The 21,545-nt window shown below is 40.4% G+C and overlaps 2 protein-coding genes across 6 annotated transcripts in view; one reads left to right on the top strand and one right to left on the bottom strand.

Annotated features, from left to right (window-relative positions):
• Positions 1–282: 282 nt before the first annotated feature.
• LOC142775725 (uncharacterized) lies at positions 283–4,988 on the bottom strand. Of its 3 annotated transcripts, XM_075877557.1 has the most exons (10): positions 4,894–4,988; positions 4,344–4,496; positions 3,897–3,953; positions 3,651–3,815; positions 3,091–3,156; positions 2,945–3,013; positions 1,804–2,024; positions 1,550–1,709; positions 692–820; positions 283–407 (listed from the first exon to the last, which is right to left on the bottom strand). In XM_075877557.1, exons 1-10 carry the CDS (start codon positions 4,898–4,900, stop codon positions 358–360), a joined length of 1,077 nt encoding a protein of 358 aa, XP_075733672.1. In that variant the 5' UTR covers positions 4,901–4,988; the 3' UTR covers positions 283–357. The 3 variants fall into 3 exon arrangements, with proteins under 3 accessions (XP_075733672.1, XP_075733673.1, XP_075733674.1); XM_075877558.1 differs by lacking the exon at positions 3,091–3,156; XM_075877559.1 differs by lacking the exons at positions 2,945–3,013; positions 3,091–3,156.
• A 2,777-nt stretch (positions 4,989–7,765) lies between these two features.
• Positions 7,766–21,545, top strand: part of LOC119185371 (uncharacterized) — a 120,369-nt gene continuing 106,589 nt past the window's right edge. For 2 of the 3 annotated variants that reach the window (XM_075877555.1, XM_075877554.1), the window contains exons 1-6: positions 7,766–7,956; positions 8,042–8,193; positions 13,060–13,113; positions 14,466–14,593; positions 17,560–17,629; positions 21,247–21,327. In XM_075877555.1, coding sequence (XP_075733670.1) covers positions 17,560–17,629; positions 21,247–21,327 — 151 coding nt within the window. In that variant the 5' untranslated portion in view covers positions 7,766–7,956; positions 8,042–8,193; positions 13,060–13,113; positions 14,466–14,593. Of the gene's footprint in view, positions 7,957–8,041; positions 8,194–13,059; positions 13,114–14,465; positions 14,594–17,559; positions 17,630–20,360; positions 21,328–21,545 lie in introns of all 3 variants that reach the window. The other variant, XM_075877556.1, reaches the window with a different exon arrangement.

Genomic DNA, 21,545 nt, shown 5'->3' with positions numbered 1-21,545 from the left:
AATGAACCTCAAGTGGTCCTAAACCAGTCCGTTTGTCCGGCCTCAGATCGTCCTCAGGGCATCCAGAAAAGAGCACATTATGATGAGTCTAGTACTTTTTGAGGACGAAGCATACAAGACCTAGGCACTCATCAGACCTTACGAAAAGTTGCTCTAATTCTTCTTTTGGAGCGCTGAAATGACAACTGATCAATCAAAAGTGCCTGAACATGCACACTCTTTAAAGCACTGCCTGTGAGGTTTCAGTAACAATTTCTTCAAGTATAGCAATAAAAACAGCAATGCACAGAAAACATGTTTATTTTCAGGAATGAAACTTGGCAGTTTTCACTAGATGAGACTTCTTGCCCTGTGCCTTCAGAGGTCTTCATCCGATGGGCTTGACAACGCGACACTTTGAAGACATTCTGTAGTAATAGAAAGCAGCATATCTTGAAGCACAAGTGAATTTAGAGTATCAATAAGAATATTAAGACAATAACAGCATGCCAGATTTGAAAGCATAAAATGAAAATTATATTACCATAATGTGCAGGTACGAACTAGCCATTATATAATGGTGAAAATGATTTATATAGTTCATGCTTGCATACACATCAAAATTCGAGTAAGGCAAGAAAATTATTTAAACTATAACAGCAAAAGTATCATATGTTATGATAGCTTCAACAGCACAGATAATAAAACTCACCCTCATGGTGAGTGCGAGAAGTTCTTAAGCGCTGCTTCTGGAGCTTTTCCCCAGCATGCCGAAGCCACACTTTAATCACACACTCGATGTCATTTTTTTTTGTTTCCGGAAAATTTCGCCTCACGGCCTCTGAAAAAGTACAAAGTTCATAAAACAGGAATTACACAAACATAATACATTAATATAATGCTACATAGGTTGTTTGAAGAAGTACCTCTAGTCAGCATGATCGACATTTTGATAGGTGGGCACATCATCATTAAAGGTCCTTGCCATCCTTCCCCATGTTAATTTCAAGAGTACTGACATTGACACTATGTGTTGCATTACAAGAAGAACACCACGAAGAAGACATCATTGTAACTTTTTTGAAACCTAGCATGCAAAGAATGATGAGGCGCCTTTGACGAAAATACGTCCATGTATGAAAATGTTGACCAGCTTGTCTTAGGTACTTATTCCTGTTTAGAGATCCTCAGTGATCACTATGAGCTTCCATCTGTTAGTTTTCATCTGTACATAAGATTTCCACTACAGTTAAGAATGCCTAGTAGTGCTACCTGATAATAACTTCTGCAAGTAGTGAATGCTTGCGTATGTGTGCCATGCAAGTATACTAGTGTGCTTGAAGAAGCTGCAGGGTTTCTTACTGACAACAGATATTTCATGCTAAAAATTTTCCACGTTTAAGCACATAATTTTAATTAGCAAGCATCCTAAAAAATTTAATGCTTTCATGAAAAGATTGTTCTTTTGCTATTGACTTCAAATGAAAGATAATGTGGATAACAGACTTAGAAATGTCTGTACTCAAACACGGCTCTTGCAGCACATGGTGTTGTGAAACAAATTACTCACTGCAAATGACATCTGTGACACCTAGATCCACAAACTTCCTTTTGCCTTTTTGGCCTGCCCAGCTGAACTGCACAGCAACCTCAAGGCTTAGCAGAAGCTCCAGCATCCTCCTGGCTGCTGCCCCAAAAGTTGAGCCACCAAGGCCAGCAAGCTGCTGTATCTGTAAAGTTTTGAGGTCATTATTTTTTTTAGAAGAGTAGCTTAATGCAGTGACTAGAAAAAAAAATTATAGAAAAATATAATGAATGACGTACAAGCTTTAGCTTAATGTTGCCATCAGCAGCAAGTCTCCCCTCAAGACTTAGAAATTGGTCAATATCCTTGACCGGTGTCAAAACCACATCATCATTTGTCTCATCTTGAAGCCTCACTGTTGTGTTGAAAAGGTGCTGCTGCATGGCATCAACCTGTCGTCCCAGCTGCTCTAGCCTCATCAGGATAGTTTGCGAAATTCGCATGAGTTGACGCACGTATTCTGTAAAGACGTGTTCATGAAGTAATAGCGCTGAATTGCAACATATAAAATGGCAAAAGCTGAGATAACATTGAAAATGAGAAGTGCTACTAAACACAGCAAAACAAGCACACAGTTGTTTATGGCTTCTCTGCACATTATTGTCGGTTTTAGAAATTTGTGCCTACATGGCTTCAGTTATTTTGTTAGCATGCTCAGTGATGCCTTTTTAGGACCTGAATACGCATGCAGAGTTGACACTGAGATGAAGCACCTTCATTGCGTGCTGTGATTCAGTGTACCCATATATTTACAACCTAGTTTTCAACAAAAACTTGGAATAAGTTCAGAAAAATTGTTGAAAGTTAGGTTATTAAGTGAATTTGTGAAAAATAGAATAAGCAGAAACAGATACTTTAATGTTTTAAGCACTGAAACAATGTGTGACCAGACCATACATATAACAGTTGCCATAGTTTTTGCAGCAAAGTGATGCCACTATCACTTTCCCAACGAAAGCAAAAAAAAAATGTTTAAAATATAACTCTTCATTTATGGGGTAAAAGCGTGCTCATCGCCATCAAAGTGACACACAGTCCTCATTTCCACTGTGATCAAGAGGCATGTTCTCTACACTAAATAGGCGACAACAGTTGTTTATGAATTAAAAGTATTAATTGTGGCACCTTCGCTTCAATTTTTCTGAGACATCAGGTATTTACACTTGATAAAGCAACTACAGTTAGTACATTGTTCCGAAATTGCAAATAAGCAATTATGCTGCTTACGACTGGCACAGCTATAAGACAAAACGTTTTGCTTAGCACTTGCAAAGATTTTAATCTAAAGAGAAAAAAAACTGTATTCCCTAGACAATAAATACAAAGATTGTCTTCACCTCTGAAGTGGCACCCGGGTAAGAAAGCTTTAATGTTACTTACCAGGAGGTGAGCTTCTATTGCTAGAGGGGAAGCCTAATGAAGACCCATGGGTATTATTGTGTGCAGTCCCTACAGAAGCATAGATGAAGGTTTTAAGATGCACTTCTAAAAACTAGCTCTGAACATTTCATCGAAAGTATTCTTACATGAAGGGCCTTGCTGACTACTGTTATGTTGCTGCAACACTTGCCTTTCAAGGTTGTCTGCATGCTCTGTAAGTGACAGTTCCTACAAGTGACAGTTGCCATTGTTTTTGCTACAAAGTGATGCCACTGTCATTTCTGTCTACTGAAAAAAAAATATTTTTTTTTTGATTATGGGGTAAAAGCGTGCTCATTGCCATCGAAGTGACACGCAGTTTTCTCATTTCCACTGCGATCAAGAGGCATGTTCTGTACACCAAAAAGGTGATAACAGTTGTTTATGTATTAAAGCTTTAATTACTGGCACCTTAGCTTCAATTTTTCTGAGACAACAGGCATTTACACTTGATAAAGCAACTACATTTGGTACATTGTTCCGAAATTGCAAATAAGCACCCTATGTTGTTTACCACTGGTGCAGCTATCAGACGAAACGTGTTGCTTAGCACTTGCAAACCTTTATAACGTACAGGCAAAAACACTTTGTATTCCCCAAACAATGAATATAAAGGTAGTCTGCATCACAATAGGTGCCGATCTAAGGAAGCTCTAATGTTACTTACCAAAAGGTATGCTTCTAGTGCTAGGGGAATTGGAAGGTGTGTGTCTACTGGTAGGAGAATTCCTGATGACATTTTGCCCCTCATTATATCCTGCTCTCTGAGCAGGCATAGATGATGTTGAGGGAAAGCCTAAGCCAGGCTCGTGGCAATTATTGGGTGCAGTCCCTGCAGAAGCATAGATGAGCCTTTTAAGCTGCACAATTCTAAAAACAGCCCCTGAGCATTTTATCAAAAATACCGTCTTACATGAAGCCCCTTGCTGACTGCTGTAATGCTGCTGAAATGGTGGCCCTTCAAGATTGTCTGCATAAAAAAGAAAAGGGACAAGAATCAGAGTGATGGGACAGTTATTTTGGCCAGTTACGCGAAGCTCCCACCATCTTTCCATCAACACTTGCTGCAAAGCTTTAGTTGCAAAGTGATGCAAAGCTTTAGTTGTTCCAGAGTTTAGAAGGCTGGAACTACATTTACACTTGACACACCAACTACAGTTAGTAAGTTGCTCCAAAACTGAAAAGAAGCATCCATGCCATTTAGCTCTACCATAGCTTTAGACTAAACATATTGCTTAGCATATGGAAAACTTGGTGCCTAAAGTAAAATAACAACTTGCATACATAACACACAATAAATATGAAGGTAGACTTCACACGTAAAGTGACACCCATGGAAGGCAGCTTTTGTATCACTTACCCAGAGGTCTGCAGTTGTTGCTGTATGAACCTCTGTAAACATTTTGACCCTCAGGTGATGCCATTCTCGGTGAAGGGGCTCTTTGTGATGGCCTAATGCCTGCTGGTGAACTGGAGTCGAACGCAGGCACTTCACTGATATTGGATCTAGTCACTGCAGAAACATAAGTGAAGCTTTGAAATGTAATTTGCAGTTATTGACAGTAATTTTCAGCTTATTGACAGTGAGGCCGATGTCATTTATGACATCGGCCTCACTGTCAATAAGCTGAAAACTAGCATTGACGCGCCGATTAATTTCACGCCGAAATTTGCGATCCGCGCTCTCAGCCATCTTGAACAGCACAGAGCACAGTAGAATGGTGGCTAGACCAAAGAACACCCACCACCAGAACACGTTGTTAGGCTAGTCAGTTGGTTTGTACATACATACATGAATAAGCAGTAAAGATATACAGCGCGAGGCTGAAAATCAACTGTCCTCTCTTTTTTTATTTATTTACCTTTGCGGCTTACAACTTCAATATGAAAATTTAACAGAAGACACTCACCTGGCATGCTTACGATTCTTTGAGGGCTTCTGCGAGAAGCTTCCTCTATGGCGAGAAGTGTTGTATTGGAATGTTGACTCGACCAATGACTCGACTTGACTTACTGCAGGCCCATAATGATGATGATGATAGTTGCGTCACTTTAAAATGGGTAAACAGTGTCGTAGACATCCAGATTTAAAAGCACCTTGACTGCGCATGGTGACCGCATTAAGGTACTGCTTTTTTTTTTGTTAGCACCACCACAACTTCAGTCGCCCATTCGTTTTCCCACAGCGTTCTAGTTCCAATGCTGCTCTATTCACGATAACCTAGGCCAGCCCAGTCGTCAGCATGGTCAGTTGTCGTCTGCTCGATGGGACCGTGCGGCATTGCAACACTGGACACTCGAGAATAACGTGCTCGCTATTCACAGTTTTCACGCCTGCATTCATTTTGGAGCCGACACCGTTTATACTCGCACCAAACTTGGTCTGCCGCACGTGCGTTCATTGGGGAAACGGGTCAGACCACAGTCAGTGCGATATAATTCCGTATGCACGTCGGCGGTAGATCACGACCAACGAAAACGTGCAGGCAGAAAGTTTGGCCTACGATCACTTACAAAGTAAATAAATAAATAATAAATAAAAGAACACGTCTTTCTCGTGTTGGCTTGAAGTGCTTCCTCGTGTAACTATCTCATTTTAATGATCGAGAAGTACTTTACTATTATGACTCGAAAGTAGGCATACGAAATCCCGTGGACTTATTCGTTAACAGCCAGAAAATTAACCAAACACGAATTGCGAAAGCTGCATGCACCTACGAAACATGCATATCCTCAAAACGTCCTCGAGCAGACGATATCAGGACAATTCTTCGTCCTTAAAAAGGTCTCAAAGGGGCATTTTGGGGATAATCCTGCAAGTGTCGACTAGAGGACCAAATGAGGACGTCCTGAAACTGCCGAGGACGTTTGTACCATATGAGGACGACCTCAGGTCGTCGAGTGTTGTCTGGGGTGTTTTGTGCTGGCAAGGAAAGTGTCACCAAAGCGACCGTAGTGGCAAAAGATTTCTGTAAAATGACAGGTATTGTGATTAACTGGGGCAAGTCAGTAGGTATCTTGTATGGAGAGTGGGAAAACAAACCCCCTGAAATCGAAGGTAGGAAGTGGCATTCTGAGCCTATGAGGTACCTCGGGGTCCCACTACAGCATTTACGAGACACTATAAAGATTACTGGACTAGTGAATGCGAGATAGTCAAGGAAAAAACAAAGAAGTTTGGTGGTATGGACCTTTCAATGTTCGCAAGAGCAACAGTGTGTAACCTCTTTCTTGTCGCTAAAATCTGGTTTGTGCTACAGGCCCTTTGAGCATACAGAGTTAGCGTACAAAAATTGCACAGAGCGTTCGCCGTCTTCATATGGGATCTACGTAGGAACGTACGAGGCGTACGAATTTTTTTCAGGTCGGTTAAGCGAGGCGGCCTAGATTTAGCTCATCTTTTCTTGAAACAAGTCGTTTCACGCTTTCTCTTCTTACGCGATCAAAGGAACGCATTCTTACTTACCATAAGTCAGGAACGCCTGCGCGAAAATTTGCCCAATTATATTGTTTCATCACGAGCGGCGAAAGGGAGCAGAATTAGGGGTTTCCTGCGTGAGGTAGTGATGGCTTTTCTATTTTTGCTCACCCGTTTTTTTCTGGAGTATCTGAGTACTGTCCAACGTAAGCAGTTGTAAGAAGATGTAGTGGACGTAACTATGTACGTGCCAATCTATAGGTCGAAGTACTCTGTGAAAATAGGGGCAAATGTTTTAAAAAGCATAAAGCGGCTAGCTGCCTATGCGTGCTTCTATTAAATGCTTTTTTCTTCAACTACACAGTGAGACACTACCGGTCAAACCATGGCTACAGGAAAAGGGCTTCTTTGTAGCATGGTCAGTAAACTGTTTAAGATGCAGGAAACCAGAGACTATAGAGCTCATTTTGTTGGACTGTTCTGATGCAATGTTTTTGTGGGAGGTTTTGCGACGCACTTAAAAAAAAAAAAAGAGCTACCAGTAACACCTTACGGAATCTGCTTTCTCGCAGCATCAAATGATGATAGAGTGCCTCATGACATGTTCGTGTTGCTGGTTTTGCACAATTTATGGAAAACCCGAACGGCAGTACGCTACGAGTATATTAAGATACAGTCTTCATGAGAGAACTTCATTGAGAGTATGGTACTAATGCGCCAGGTGTACATTGAAAAAGCCGAAGAAAATGATTGGCTTTTTCCATTTGATGAACTCTCAAACGTAAAGTGCTTTTAAACGCCTACGTCTGCCGGGTACTGGTGGATGTTTTTAAAAACAATTTTAAGGTGATGTGTTGTATTATGAAAATGTGGTGTTCATTAGAAATAAAGAAAAAAAAAAGGAACGAACTGGCAGCGGAGATAGACGAAGCACTCCTGCACCCAATCGTGCTAGTTAAACATGGCCTACAAGAAAGCCGAGCCAATCTTGAAGGCCGTATATTATCCGTGCACAATCAACGACTCCGAGATTCAGCAAGTGGTGGCGCCACCATAGAACGGAGTGTTTTGTTGACGAGGCCGTCATCGCAAACAGAGCCACGTCTCAGGCGGGAGACGGCACACTACCCCATTCCAGTAAACCACACAAATACTTTAAAAATGATTCATCACGATTTTTACTTTTAACAACGGTTAATGAACTAGGCCACAGAGCACACTATCTTAATACTGTTTTTAAAAGTCAATTAGTCTAAATAACAACAAAATATGCTCTAAGAATTTTTCTTGCAATGTAGGGATTTTTCAAGGGTCAATTTAGGGATACAATGACTCCACGGGTTGGCATCACTGGTTGACAGATACAATAACATTGCAACTTTGCGAGGGAACTTTCAGTATAGCTTAGAGCGCCCAACATTTGTTTCGCGGGCTGTTTCTTCGAGAGCAATTAATATTTATTTTTGCCTCCGGTGTCATAAAAGCGCCATGTCTAGCTTTGACTGCATAGTTGTGTGCTGCTCTTCGCCTAAGTGGGCTTCTGAAATTGAAGCAGGTGATGTCAAACATCCGGCGTGTACTCGATCTGTAACTGCTTCCATCGATTTGTAAGTGTCATGCTTCACTTGAATCCATTTCAGAGCTGCGGATTCTCCAAGCTCGGAATATAATTCCTAAATCCGCCAAGATCCTTACCGTCGAGGACACTGAAAAGAACATCGGCAGCGGAGCCGCTACCTTGAATGGACTTCTGGTAGCAACAAGATACTTGTGTGCTGAAAATGGATTTGCAGTAAGTTGAGAATTGCTTGACGTCGACACTATTGTGCACTATTCTGATCTTTTAAAATGAATTCCTGAGCCATTACAGAGCTTCAAGTCAAACGCCGCATACTGCTGGTCGCACTCCGAGGACTTATCGTTAAAAAAGAAAGGGGAGCCCTAGTTGAGAAAAATTGGTAAGGCTCAAAAAAAAAAAAAAAAAAAAAGACGGGAACGAAGGAAAACACTAACTGGCGCGTGTTTGTCAGTTCGCGTCGTTCCTTCGTCCCCGTCATTTTACAGCGGAAGCTGTTATGAGATCACAACTCAGGACTCGCGCAGTTGTTCGCCGCCCATGTCCGTAACCACCTCGCGCGAAAGACAGTGGGGCTCGAACCCGGGTCCACTGGGTGCCAGCCCAGTATTTTACCACTGAGTTAGACCTTTTTTTTTTTCTTTATTGAATGACATTATCACCAGTAAAGTACACAGAACATACTTCATCAGAAGTCAGGCAAACACACACAAGCGTCAAGAACGGGAAGCCACTCCGGAACGGGGTCAAAAGTCTCGACAACACTGCGCACTTGAGCAGCTGCTTCTCGGAAGACAGATCTCGTCGATCGTGGTGGCTCGGCGTGTCTATCGATCATGCGACTTTTCCATATTGAATAAAGTCCTAACAACATAAACAGGTCGTAAGGAGTACTATCAGTCAGACTCTTTTTGAACGGAAGGAACCTAATACCATGGGCTGTGATTGGAAGTTCTTTTCTTAACGTTCTTTTTAGAATGTCCCAAAAGTAAAATGCATCACGACAATGAATAAAACAATGCTCTATAGTCTCAGGTTGGTTACAGAGTCTACAATTCACTGTCCAGGGTACGTATATTGATTTTTCATTCAGCCACGTTTTCACTGGCAGCGTGGAAGTGTGCAGTTTAAAGAAAAATGTTTTCGCTGAAAGAGATATACACATTCTACGTACACGAAATAATACATCATGACCAGACAGAAGCGAATATGGCTTTCAATAAACAGGTTCGGGGAAAAGATTATTCACAAGTGCAGCGGTTAAATTTGTTCTGTCAATAGTATACAAATACTCTAAGGTAAACCTGGCTTTCAAAAAACTGACAGTATCAACAATTTCTTTTAGGAATCCCCGCAACGGCAATTCTTTAGCAACGCTTGTTGTGACATGAATAAAAGGAAGGTGGTAACATAGACGGTTACGAAGAACCGCTAATAGAAATGGGTGGCACAGATCCTTGAGGTAGAAAAATCGCAACACCAACTGTCGCACAAACAAATGCACAAGGCCGAGGCCACCCTTTTCGAGTGGAAGAAAAAGATTGTCTCTTTTCATGGGTTCCCAGGAAGAGCTCCAAATAAAGCAGGCAAATATTCTATGAAAGGCTTGAATGTGTACCCGAGAGCAATGCAACACCTGCAGAATATAAATAAGCTTCGATACAAGGAATATATTGCACGCTTTCGCTCTGGCAAAAATGGAAAGCTCCCGTCCGTGCCATGTTGCCACCTTTCGGCGGATCGTAGTTATCGCAGCGGTCCGGTGTGGGCCGCTGTTACGATAGTTATCGAGAGGCACACCAAGGTATTTCATAGGAGCCGCATTCCAATGAATATTTGCGAAGACCGAAGGAGTTGTAGCCCACATGCCTAGCCAGAATCCACTACTTTTATCAAAATTTATGCTGGCGCCAGCGACTTCACAGAAACGTAAAGTAGTGTTGACTGCTTCTTGAACGCTGGGTTTATCAGCGCAAAAGAAGGCAATGTCATCTGCATAAGCTAGAACTTTAACTTCCTCAGCATCATATCGGTAGCCTCTTATGCTGGACTTTAGAAGCACACTTAAACATAATGGTTCTAGATAAATTGCAAAAAGCAAAGGTGACAGCGGACATCCCTGCCGTACAGATGAATTTAACTCTATTATAATGGAAAGTGTGCGATTTACAATTAGCCTAGTTGTGCACTTCTTATAACAAAGTGAGATACCATTGTATAGTACATCACCCAACTGTAGGTGTCTTAGGAGCCGGAACAAAAAAGCATGCTGTACCTTATCAAATGCTTTTGCAAGGCCTATTTGAAGGAGGGCTACTTGGTCCATGCTACCATCTATACACTCAGGAACTGAACGTGCAATATGAATGTTTGTCTGTATAGAGCGACCACAAATTCCACATGTTTGGTGGTCACCTACACATTTAGTAATCACTGTCTGTAGCCGATTTGTCAACAATTTAGCAAATATTTTGTAGTCAACGTTACATAATGATATAGGCCTGTATTCGTTAACTCCCTTTAATGCGTTAGGATCAGCACTTTTTGGGATTAATGTTGTATGGCTCTGATAGAAAGAAGGAGGAAGTTCACCACGGTCATAAGCCTCTTTAAAAAGTGGCTCAAGGAAAGGTATCAGAAGTTCCTGAAAAGCTATGTAAAATTCGCCACTGAGGCCATCTGGGCCAGGAGTTTTGTTTTTCTGCAACGTTGTTATTGCAAATCTAATTTCCTCTCTGGTTATTGGCCCCTCTACAGGGAGTCTATCATCATCTTGTAACTTAGGCACAAGGGCAATGAAGTGGTTAGCTTCTTCCTCAAAATTCTCCTGAAGCTCAGCCGCGGTGAACAAACATTTGTAATAATCTTCAAATGCGGCTCTTATTTCACATGTCTCTGTGCAAAGGGAACCCCGCGACTCAATTTGCAGTATCTGTTTAGAAAGTGCATATCTCTTTTCATCCCCGAGGGATTTTTTAGTGGGTTCCTCTTCAGTAAAATGGGTAACACGGGAACGAATCTTAGCTCCTCTGTATAAATCTGTATCATGTTTTTGTATCTGTGCTCGAATCACATTTATCTCGTCCCCGTACAATCCCGGCTGTTCACTTTCAAAAGTATGGAGCTTATGAAGTAATTCATAAAGATAGCGCTTTTCAGCTTTTTTTCTTCGCGCTATTTTGCATGAAATACTATTTGCCTGATACTTTACTCTTTCTTTGAACCTTTTCCATTGAGCGAAAATTGGTAGCTGTCGACACTGTGTTACCTCTTGTACCGATTCTTTTACTATTTTAACAAAACAATCTTCGCGCAACAACTGTACGTTAAGCTTCCATAGGTCCCAGTTTAGAGGGGTTTTACGAAAATTTTTAGGACCCCAAGACACAGTGACCAAGCAATGGTCTGTAAAAAATATGGGCTTTACAGCATAATTATGAATGTGAGACCATAAGCTTAGAGATACATATACACGGTCAAGCCGAGCATGAGAGATGCCTTGAAAGTGCGTGAACCTCACCGAAAAAGGTGCATGTGCTCCCACATCTATTAAATTGTGGTCATTCAATAGTTTCTGCAATAAGGCTGCACTTGCATCATAACGATTTGTTATATATGAATGATCTCTAGCGTCACAAACACAATTAAAGTCTCCAAAAACTACCAAAGTTCTGTCAGTGTTTAGTAGCGAAGTTAAAGAAAGGAAAAAAGAATTCCTTTCATTCACTTTGGAGGGAGCATAGACACAGATAAACCTCCAATTATGGGAATGAAAAGATAAGTCGCAACAAATGAGGCGTCCTTCCCCATCAACATGTAGTGACGTCAAAATATGATTCAAGTGCTTTCTGATTAATAAAAAGCATCCAGCGGAGGCACCACGTGCTGGGCTGATGTATAAATTGTAATCACGGAAAACTTCCAGTGCAAGATCGGCGTCACGAGCAGCAGAAATCTTAGTCTCTTGCACTGCAAGTACATCAATGTTGTACTGCTGAAGCACGTGGCGCAACTGCCACTGACGCCTTACATTCCTCAAGCCACGTACGTTGAGTGTAGCTACACACATGGGAAACGTTAGCGCGGTAGCCATTTTGATATCTTACTACTGAGCTAGACCTGTTTTGTTTTTCGTTATTGACCACTGAGCTACACCGGTGCTCGTGACTTGCTGTCAAACTTGCCCTAGGCAGGCTTGATGTCGAGAAAGCAATCGCGTTAATATGACTTATAAAGCGTTTTAAAAACAGCGAAAGAACAACCAGTCGTCGCACAATGCGAATAATGTAACGAGTGGGCCGTCCAGTGTTCCATCCCATCACAAAAGCTTTTTTTTCCCCTATTAACTGTGGCACATACCCACTTTAGCCATATGTCCTCATTGTGGTCAGCCACTGCATGAACAATTGGCACGATATTCCTTGCAAGTGTTTAGCGGATACCACACTTCTCAGAAGAATGACGACAAAAATAGCATAGCGAATGCTGGCCTACTACCCTAATAAATTTATTAATAATGACCTAGGGGGTATCAAGCAAGTGTGCTTGCAGTAGTTACCCATGAATGTTTCGAAAAGGCTCTGAAAGGTCACTCTTCTAGCTTTCGCTGTGTCTGTGCTGCGCCTTCTGCGCAGGCCTTTTTTTTCACCTCACCAATTTTTCTCAAGTATGAAACCAACTAGCTCAGCAACAAGCCGTATAGGGATCTTTAGCACTGCTCCTTTCGCTGTCTGATTAGCTGGTGTTGCTTTTGCATCTTTTGCATCTTTGACCCTTGTCATCTGGGCTGCTTTGTGTAGGAGCTTCCAAGATTCCATTTTTGGAGAACTGGCACTGAAATAATGGCAGTTAACTGATGGAAACTGGTTATATTGTAGATGAACAAGCTGTAGAATTTCAGCTTCAGTGACAAGTTTGCAAAAATGGAGCGTGGCAGATGCCTCTACCACACCCTCTTTTTCGAGCTTGCTTGGCCACACCTCTTTGTTATCATAAGTTTGACAGTATTTCAAATTGCTTTGACTTACTCCAGAAGCGATATTTTAATCCTAGTCACATTTATATTGCTATATTTTCTTTCAGGTTGTAACCTCTGACGTACTCCAAAAAAGTCGGATCTTGATACTGCATCATGATGTAAGATGTCTACTGTTGACTTTACAACACTGTTCAAACCAAAATTTCGCTGTTAGGGCTTTTTTAGTGTAACTATTTTTTCTCCATTCTTTTCTTTTCTCTCATATACCTCTCAAGAGCGCAGTTACATTGAGTTCACGCGTGCATCCTATTTATTTTGGCCCACTGAAGGGAACATAAGCTTAGCAACACTGGGGCCTTTTTTTTTACTTTGATTCTTTATTTTCAGATTATTTATTTTAGTATTAAGCCCAGTGATAAACTGAAAAGAGCTGCAACAGGATCATTCTTAACTATTAAACTCATCTCTCACGACTAACCTTTTCATTTTATTTTAAAGCAATCATAGGCTCTCCATACTAAAATGTATACACTTTCAAGCTAAACAATGAGAGTGCTAGATTTGGTGTACAGCACTGCTGATTTTTCAATTTTTTATGTGATGCATCTTGCCTGATATCAGGCTCTTCACAGTAGATTCCTGGTGGATTTCAAGCTAGAAGGCATTAGGTCACAATAACAATATGCTTTATACCCATCAGGTCCCAAATGCATGCACACTTGTTTTGTGCAAACTAGTGGTTTGCAAAGAGCAGCATATGTGTTAAATTGCATTGCTACGATTTAAGAACAAAGAGCATGTGCATGCTTGCCATTTTCTTTTAGGCCATAAAGGCAGAAATAGAATGTGTAAACAATTGTCAATAATACCACAGTCCTCCACATATGTATGTAGCCCGGGCCACAACCTTTTTGGTTGGTCTTCGTTGGCTGTCTCTTCATCCAGTTTAATTCGTTTTCTTTTTTCACACAATCGCTACACTTCAATTAAAGACTACAAGTAGCATACCCTATGTTTTCCTTGGAATCATCAAGTTGGCTTCATATGGTTGTGTCCAACAAAGAAAATGGGTCTCTTGACCCATTCGCCTTCCTTAGTATATCCATTGAAAGAGTATGGTATATCGTTTAAAAACAATCTTGAAGGACCAACAAGCCCCAGCACTACCTGGTTACTGAAAAAAGAAGTTCTTTGTAAACTCAAAAGCACACTAGTTTTCCCTATTCTTTCCTGGTGGCTGCTAACATTTTGGAAGGCCATGTGACATCATGTTGCCTTCAAGAAGAGCTCATGCAAGAGGTTGCACTGTTGTATTACTGGAGCACAGTAAAGTGCTTGCTGTTACTATTGTTTTCTTACTATTGTCCTCATTATGAAGCCATCAGTGCTGTGACATTGCCTCACTGTTACCACAAGCTCGCAATATATGCACAATTTTTTAGATTACCAAAATCTTAAATGCACTTCTTAAAAACTGCAAAATACTGTTAATGTATATTTGACTTTGCAGGGTGGAGACTATCTTCTAGAACCTTGTGGAAGAGCTTTCATGAGTGTGCCGGGCATTTACGCTGCTTCCGTTGCCAGATCGATGGTCAATCTACCAACTTGGAGAATCTGTTCAACATCACCTCCCAAGTACACAATTCCTTTATGCTTACTGTTGTGCATAGTCTGGTCACACTTATTTCACCTTTTCCCGAGTTTTTTAGTTAAAAACAATTCAAAAAGACTGTTTTTTCGTTTGATTCTGCATGTCTAAAACATTGAGAAAAACTGTCTAAAGGTGGCTGTATTCGCAAGTTATATTTTTTGGAAAATATGCAGATGATTGGCTTCACTGCATTCGACGATTGAACAGATCCCCAACTTCGCTAGTCTCCAGCGCAGAAAATGTCAGTTTGAATTTTGAAAAACATGTTACATTGGGGCAAGTGAGCCCATGAAAGAATAGCTTAAGACGTGCCAGTGGCAGTTTTGTCTGTCTGTATTCACTGCAGATGCGTCAACGCGGGCGCTGACTGAATGTGATGATTTAGAGAAAATATGCTGCTTTGTCACTGCCACACTTGCAGGTGAACTGAAATCATTTATTTCACAAAATTTTGACAAACAAGCATTTTTTTTTTTATTGCCTGAACAGAGGTGTTGCCAGCATGCGTGTGCCACTCATGCAATGAGAAGGACACCTTTTTTTGTTTCCGGCTACCAGAATCAAGCCCTCTCTTGGCCAAATGCATGCTTTGAGTGCATTTTTTTAAAATACTTACCATCTGTGGAAGCTAAAGAGAACTCCACAAAATTAATTTGGTTAGCTTAACTACAGTGCACCCAAATGCTTGTCTCAGAACGGATGAGCACAGCTTTTCTGGTGGGAGCAGCGTAAACTGTGTGGACGAGTTCAGGCTACTTCAGTTGGGAAAGGGTTAACACTGTGTTAAACCAGTAACCCCTAACTCTTTCAGGCGCAGCCTCCACATATGTGGGCAACTTGCTTTTGCCAGTTTCTCGGACCAGTGAGAAAGGAAGGGCAAGATACATTGTGCATAAGATCAATTGAACCTTCTGCATAGCCAATGCATCTTTATTTAACCTCAATGTGCTGCATAGATCTGCAGCTGATTATTTTAGTGAAAGCACCATGATGTTCCACGGGTCACTCGACCTGCCGTGTTCCAGGACCAACTTTATAAGTATTTTTTTTTATTTTCTCAAAATGAGTAGAACCAAGAACTAACTGTATGCATTTTGGGCCTCAGATTTCCATCTTTATGTGAAAAAATTGAACATGACTGACTGCAGAATAATTAAATATTTAAATATATGCAAATTAAGAAAAATTATTGAAACACCAAAAATAATCTATTTCTTAATTTTCTTTTTTTTTTTGAAATGTGATATATAGCATCTTAGAATGTTATGCAAAATTCAGACTTCTACAGACAGTTCATCATACTTCGTGCCTGTGCCTGAAGAGGTGCAATAGCTTTCTTGGACACCAAATTGTGTAACAGTGATAGGGGCTTTGTTTCTTTCTTTATTATACTTCATTAACCATCACTGTACTAAAGTCAGCTTCATGAATTCATTGATTGTTTTCAAGCTCACATGTGCATTCTAGGTAGTGTTCATATTGTTTGCATAATAACCAATTTCATGAAATTCCTAACTATACTTCATTAAGCATCACTGTACTTAAGTCAGCTTCATGAGTTCATTGATTGTCTTTAAGCTCACATGTGCATTCTAGATAGTGTTCATTTGCATAATAATCAATTTCATGAAATGCCTAATTTTAATCGACCCTTTGTGGTACTGACAAGACAACATGACCATAGTAATTAGTGGTCAGACAGTGCACAAGTTCTTCCGTGGTTGAATAATGCCTGTATTTTCTTATTGCATAATGAGTCATCTCTAAAGGAGTGAGTCATTTTCTTTCACTTGAGCTTTAATTTCTTTAGTTTTGCACTACAAGAGACAGAAGGTGGGTAGAAGTTTTGGAGTGTTGAGGGTTAAAAGAGAGAACCACTGGCAGGTTGTGCACCCATACAGCAACCATACCAAACACAGAAGCTGTAATAGTTCAACTTCATCACGAAACAAGGGAACTTTCATTAAAAAAAAAAAAAAAAAACACGGGACGAAAGCACTCTGTTTCATGTTTTTTTTCTATGCCTTCATGCAAGTTACTCTTTTTTTCATCATGAAACTTTACCAACATGCCCATTTGGCAGTTATCCTACAAGATTTAAGCTTGATATCTGTCGAATCGGTACACAGCTATATGTAATGCCTGTCACAAGGGATCTATATATGCAAGGCAGCAGTCTGCTAATCTTTCCAGTGTTACAGCAACTGGCTTGCTCTGAATTATCAAATACCTACCATATTGGCTCCTGTTGTAGCCTTCACTAAGACTCAACGAACCACCCAAGCTATGCCTGCAGCAATTTTCAGCACCACATCAGGAAGGGAAGCATCATTTCTTATTGCAAGGGTACAAGTGCACAGAATAAAGACACAGAAATTTCTTCGTCCCGTGTGCTTCCTTTCCTGTTTTACTTCCAGAAAAATGGATGTCAACCAACTTGTCCAACATTCCAGATTGCTACAATTCATTGCAGCAGTTCTTCATATGCTAAGGACATGTAAAACGGTAACACAGTTTTGCAAGATCAATTGCACAGTGCCTACTTCATTATTTAATTACTTAACCCCAGCAAAACCTTTTGTTCAAGCAAGTTGAGGCATACATTTTTGAAATGTTATGGTGTCCTTTAATCTCGCTTTATGTTTGCCACTAGTCCTTTAGTTTCTATCTATGATCGAATGAAGAGACGCTCGAGGTATTGACAGTATTCTTTTTATGTATTACGATTTTTTTACATTGTTTCAAGGCTTCTTAAATCTAGGACATATGTGTATTTTTGTGTTTTTTGTTTGCAGCTTTCTTAGAATAGCAGTGGCAACAAGTCATCTTGCTCCGCAAGGAAATTTATAAAAAGATGAACTACAGCTTGTCTTGGGACTCGGTTAGGCTTTGAAGTGACTGAGTTTGATTTTCTTAATGGTGTTATAAACTTTCTGTACCTTTCTGTCAGATGCAAAAAAATGGTCCTCCAGGCGTATGGGTCTGCAGCACAGACATGGTTTTGACCTGCAGTGACGTTGGTATGAGAATATTATTTTGCTTCTTTAGAATGTTAAAGGGCCTTTAAATCATTCAGAGGTCGAAACTAGGTGTAGTGGGGAAGTTGTGCACGAGTTTAAAATGGACACGAAGCCATGAGAATTTCTCAAAATGATGCCTTAATAGTGGAGTTAGACGCGCTTCATTATCAAAATGTGGCAATCGTTCTTTCCTTCTCTATGCTCCGTTAGTATTCTCTCCCAAAGCCACTTTGCGCTCTTGCGATGCACCCCTTATTTCGCGTGGCATGTAGGTGCGTGACATGAGGTCTGTGCATGGCAAGGAGAACAAGTGCTGCACGGAGATGGCACACGTGGGCAACACGACAAACAACAAGGAGCACGAACAGCTGCTTGAAGAATAACTGGAAGGCGTAGGTTCTTGCTTGACCAGTCACAGCATGATTTGTGTAACGCATCAGAGATTCAACTTCTCGACGTTGTGCTGTGGCCAGCGATCCCAGAGAGGAGGATGGATTGTTTCTCGGAATTTGTGGCGGACCAGCGGCTTATAGCGCGGCCATGTGTGGCATCGTTTATCATGACAGCATTCTGCACACAATGCTTGTGTTTATGTGAAATGTTCGAAAAAAAAAATATTGGAGGTGCTTAAGGGGCTCTTCAACTCTTAAGTTTTGCTTACTTTGTATGCTACATCCTCATCAGTATATAATGACATTCAGTAAGTTCAGTCATTTTTGCAGCATATGTTGCAAGAGTGATTTAATAACTGAATTTTATTTGGAATACTGTTCACTATATTTTACCAGATTACGGAGATGTGTTCACAGCTTATGTAATGGTGAATCTCGTTTATCTTTTAATACAGTTGAACTTCATTATAAGAGGCATGCTCCGGGTGGCAATTCTTTTCTTTTTTGTGAGATGTCTCTGATAAGCAGGGTGTCATGTATGCATTTTCTTATCGACCGGTATTTTACTGTAGGCACACTGGTGTCTCTTATACCCAATTGTCTCTGATATCAGTGTCTGTTATAAAGGGGCTTGACTGTTATTTGGAAGAGTTTTGTAGAATAGTGGTCTTGTTCGGTTCTGTAGTGAGAAAACATGTGGATAAGCTGTAGGCCATGTATGATAACTGAAGGATGTTGTAGTTATAAAATTAACTTTCATAAAGCTGAAAAAAAGCCTTTTTTTCAAGTCCAAATTAATTATCCCAATCAGAGAGATGAATATGTCAATGTTTAGCTTCTAGTTAAAAATTTTTGTCGTAATACTCAGTTTGATGTAAATGAAATCACCGATAAGCTTACCTAGCATTTTTTCAATGAAGTTTCACCATGAAGTTTGATTGGTTTATTTTTTGGTTGATTGTCCCATAGCAACATACCAGCTATGTTTGGCAGTATGTCCGTCTGGTGTTGTGCATGCTATATAAATCATTACCAACTTGCAGGAACATGAGTTTTTCTGCTATGCGAGACTTCCATAGCAAATAAGCTGTCTCACCAGGTGCTTATAAGGTGTAGTGCTAAGTGACTGAAATACTAAAATCAGACTGCGTGGTAACCAGTGCTATTAGCCCCACTAATGAGTGCTTTATCCTTGCTGGAAGACAAAATGCTACAGCAATGTGTTGGAAAGACTTATATAACTTGTGTGGTTTGATCCTTGGTTGTTGGCAAACAAGCTGGAAAAATTTCAGGGCATTTGGTCAAGAACTAATTTATAGCGAACATTTTTATAAACACACGAGCGGCCCAAGAGTTTGACAAGTGACGCGCTCGCGACTGGTGACTTAACAAGTGGCTTGTTTTGCAAGCAACTGTATTCCAGCCAACAATGTTGTTTCATGGTCAGCTGCACATGCAGTGGAGTTCGTTGAGTTTTCTTCAATTTGGCATTGAAAAGTGAACTGTTTGCAGCAGCTGAAACTTAGGTGTAAGATGACTGTTCCCTTGCACGAATCACATGGCGCCATGATAAAATTGACGTTGCTAGCAATGGGCAGGGTTTGTAGCCGGTGACTTTTAAAGCTCATTTTGCAATTAAACATTTTTTTACGGTCCATTTTTCTGACATGTGGAGGCACAATAGTCACTCTTCTATATTTTGCCAGAAAGCACGTTATGATGGGCGACCGTGTCATATAGCCCCTTTAAAAGATAATTGGCACACAAACATGGACAAAAGAAAAAAGGTAAAGACAAGATTTTGTGTCAAAGCATTGTTACCACTTCCTCTCTGTAAGGCCTCTGGCCCTGAGGGGTACAATAAAATGGAAATAAAACAGAAATGCCAATTTATTCGCAAAGCAGGTTCAACACAAACACCTATTTCATTCGCCCAGCTCCCACCGACAGCACGAAATATTCTGGTTACCATGCTGGATAATTATTAAGAGCGAATAGTGAAGCATTGCACACTGGTTTCAACACTTTTACATGTGCCGAGTGCGCCTTCTGTGAGTTGATTCACTAAAACAAATTGATTGTTAAAGGCTTTTATATCTGAAGAAAATATATTGATATCAAAAGACATTATGTGGCTCATGTGCTTCGAAATTTGAGCAAGCTTTGTTTATGCATGTTCACAATGCAGGAGTTAGTCTATTGTTTTTTGTTCTACTGTTACTTTCAACACATTGACATTGGAGTGTATTCTGTGACAATGTCCCTACTTGCCTCAAAGGGATTTTCTGATTCAGCATCCTTTATTAGCACATTTTTACAGCTGAATTCTTGCTTTGCAGCCATCGACTGGTCCTGTGTTAAAGATGGTCTGCTCATATGCTCCATTTGCGACCCCCAGTATGCGGCAAATCATGGTGCTGTAAAAGTGAACAGTGATGCAAGAGGCTTTATTTTGTGTGTGTGTGTGTGTTTGTGCACCAAACTATTTCAATGCCCACATGGCATGAAATCAGTGTTTATTATACAACGTCTTTAAAGGCGAAGCGCTTTTTTCGGAATATAGACAAAGTAGAAGAGGAAGCAAGGCTGACATACACAATCTTGACTAGTCGCTGGCAAAGAAGAGGCCTCGAGAAATGCCTAGCGAGCTAAGATGACACCATTTGCAGGCCATGACTGCAATACATGTGTTCTTCTGTGAAAGTTGTTTTAATATGAAGTGCATGTTTATGAACAGCAATACACACTAATTGCATCAAAAACATAGGTGCAGTCATTTTTGGTCAGTGAAGGATTGTTGCAGTTTAAAATTGAGGCATCTTGTATCAGAATAAAGCATATGTACCACTCAGGTGTCATCTATTCACGCTTTGTACTACTGTCAGAAATCGCTGAATTTGCATAAATGTGTGAAACTAAATAAACCTCCGTTATCAGCATTGCTGTTTGAAATTGGGTGTTGATGAACTTTTCTAGCAGGGACATGTCATTATTTAATCTTCAAGCTTTGTATGTCTACTGTGAAACACATGTCAATTTCAAGTTATGTCTTAATATTGTCATAATAAACTAGCCAATAAGGTGAATTTAATCTACAAACCTTGTGCGTATTTTCACCCAGAAAGATCTATTGATTGTTGATCGTTATGTTTGGTGCATTTATACCTTAATGCTGTTTGAAAGCCCCATTTTATGCTGTAGCACCATTCATTCCTTTTCTTTCAGGGCGGAGTTTCAAGGATTCTGTATTGTGGAACATTGCAAGCCTTGCGGGATTACACACTTACCGATGGAACGGCTCTTGTTGTAAGATTTCACCACTACTCACTTGGAAATTTCGTTCTAAGTCTGCTGTAATGGAGTTTTGTTTCTACTATGCTAATTATTTTGCACCTACATTTAGGTCTAACTTTTTAGGTTACCTACTGAGTTTTGTTGCATGTTTTGTAAATGAAAATTTTTTAGGCAGCAACATACATTTATGGTGTCCTTTACAACAAATATATATTTTTGAGCATCTGCTG

This window comes from Rhipicephalus microplus, chromosome X (genome assembly GCF_043290135.1).
Source record: "Rhipicephalus microplus isolate Deutch F79 chromosome X, USDA_Rmic, whole genome shotgun sequence".
NCBI classification, from domain to species: domain Eukaryota; kingdom Metazoa; phylum Arthropoda; class Arachnida; order Ixodida; family Ixodidae; genus Rhipicephalus; species Rhipicephalus microplus.
The sequence above is the reverse complement of the archived record's forward strand: the minus strand, read 5'-3'. Positions and strand labels throughout refer to the sequence as shown.

Excerpts from the sequence above, each read along its gene's own strand:
- LOC142775725 (XM_075877557.1), bottom strand. Across the intron at positions 3,954-4,343 it reads CAACAACTGCAGACCTCTGG|ACAATCTTGAAGGGCCACCA; the intron begins GTAAGTGATACA and ends TTTTTTATGCAG. Across the intron at positions 3,816-3,896 it reads CAGTCAGCAAGGGGCTTCAT|GGACTGCACCCAATAATTGC; the intron begins GTAAGACGGTAT and ends ATGCTTCTGCAG.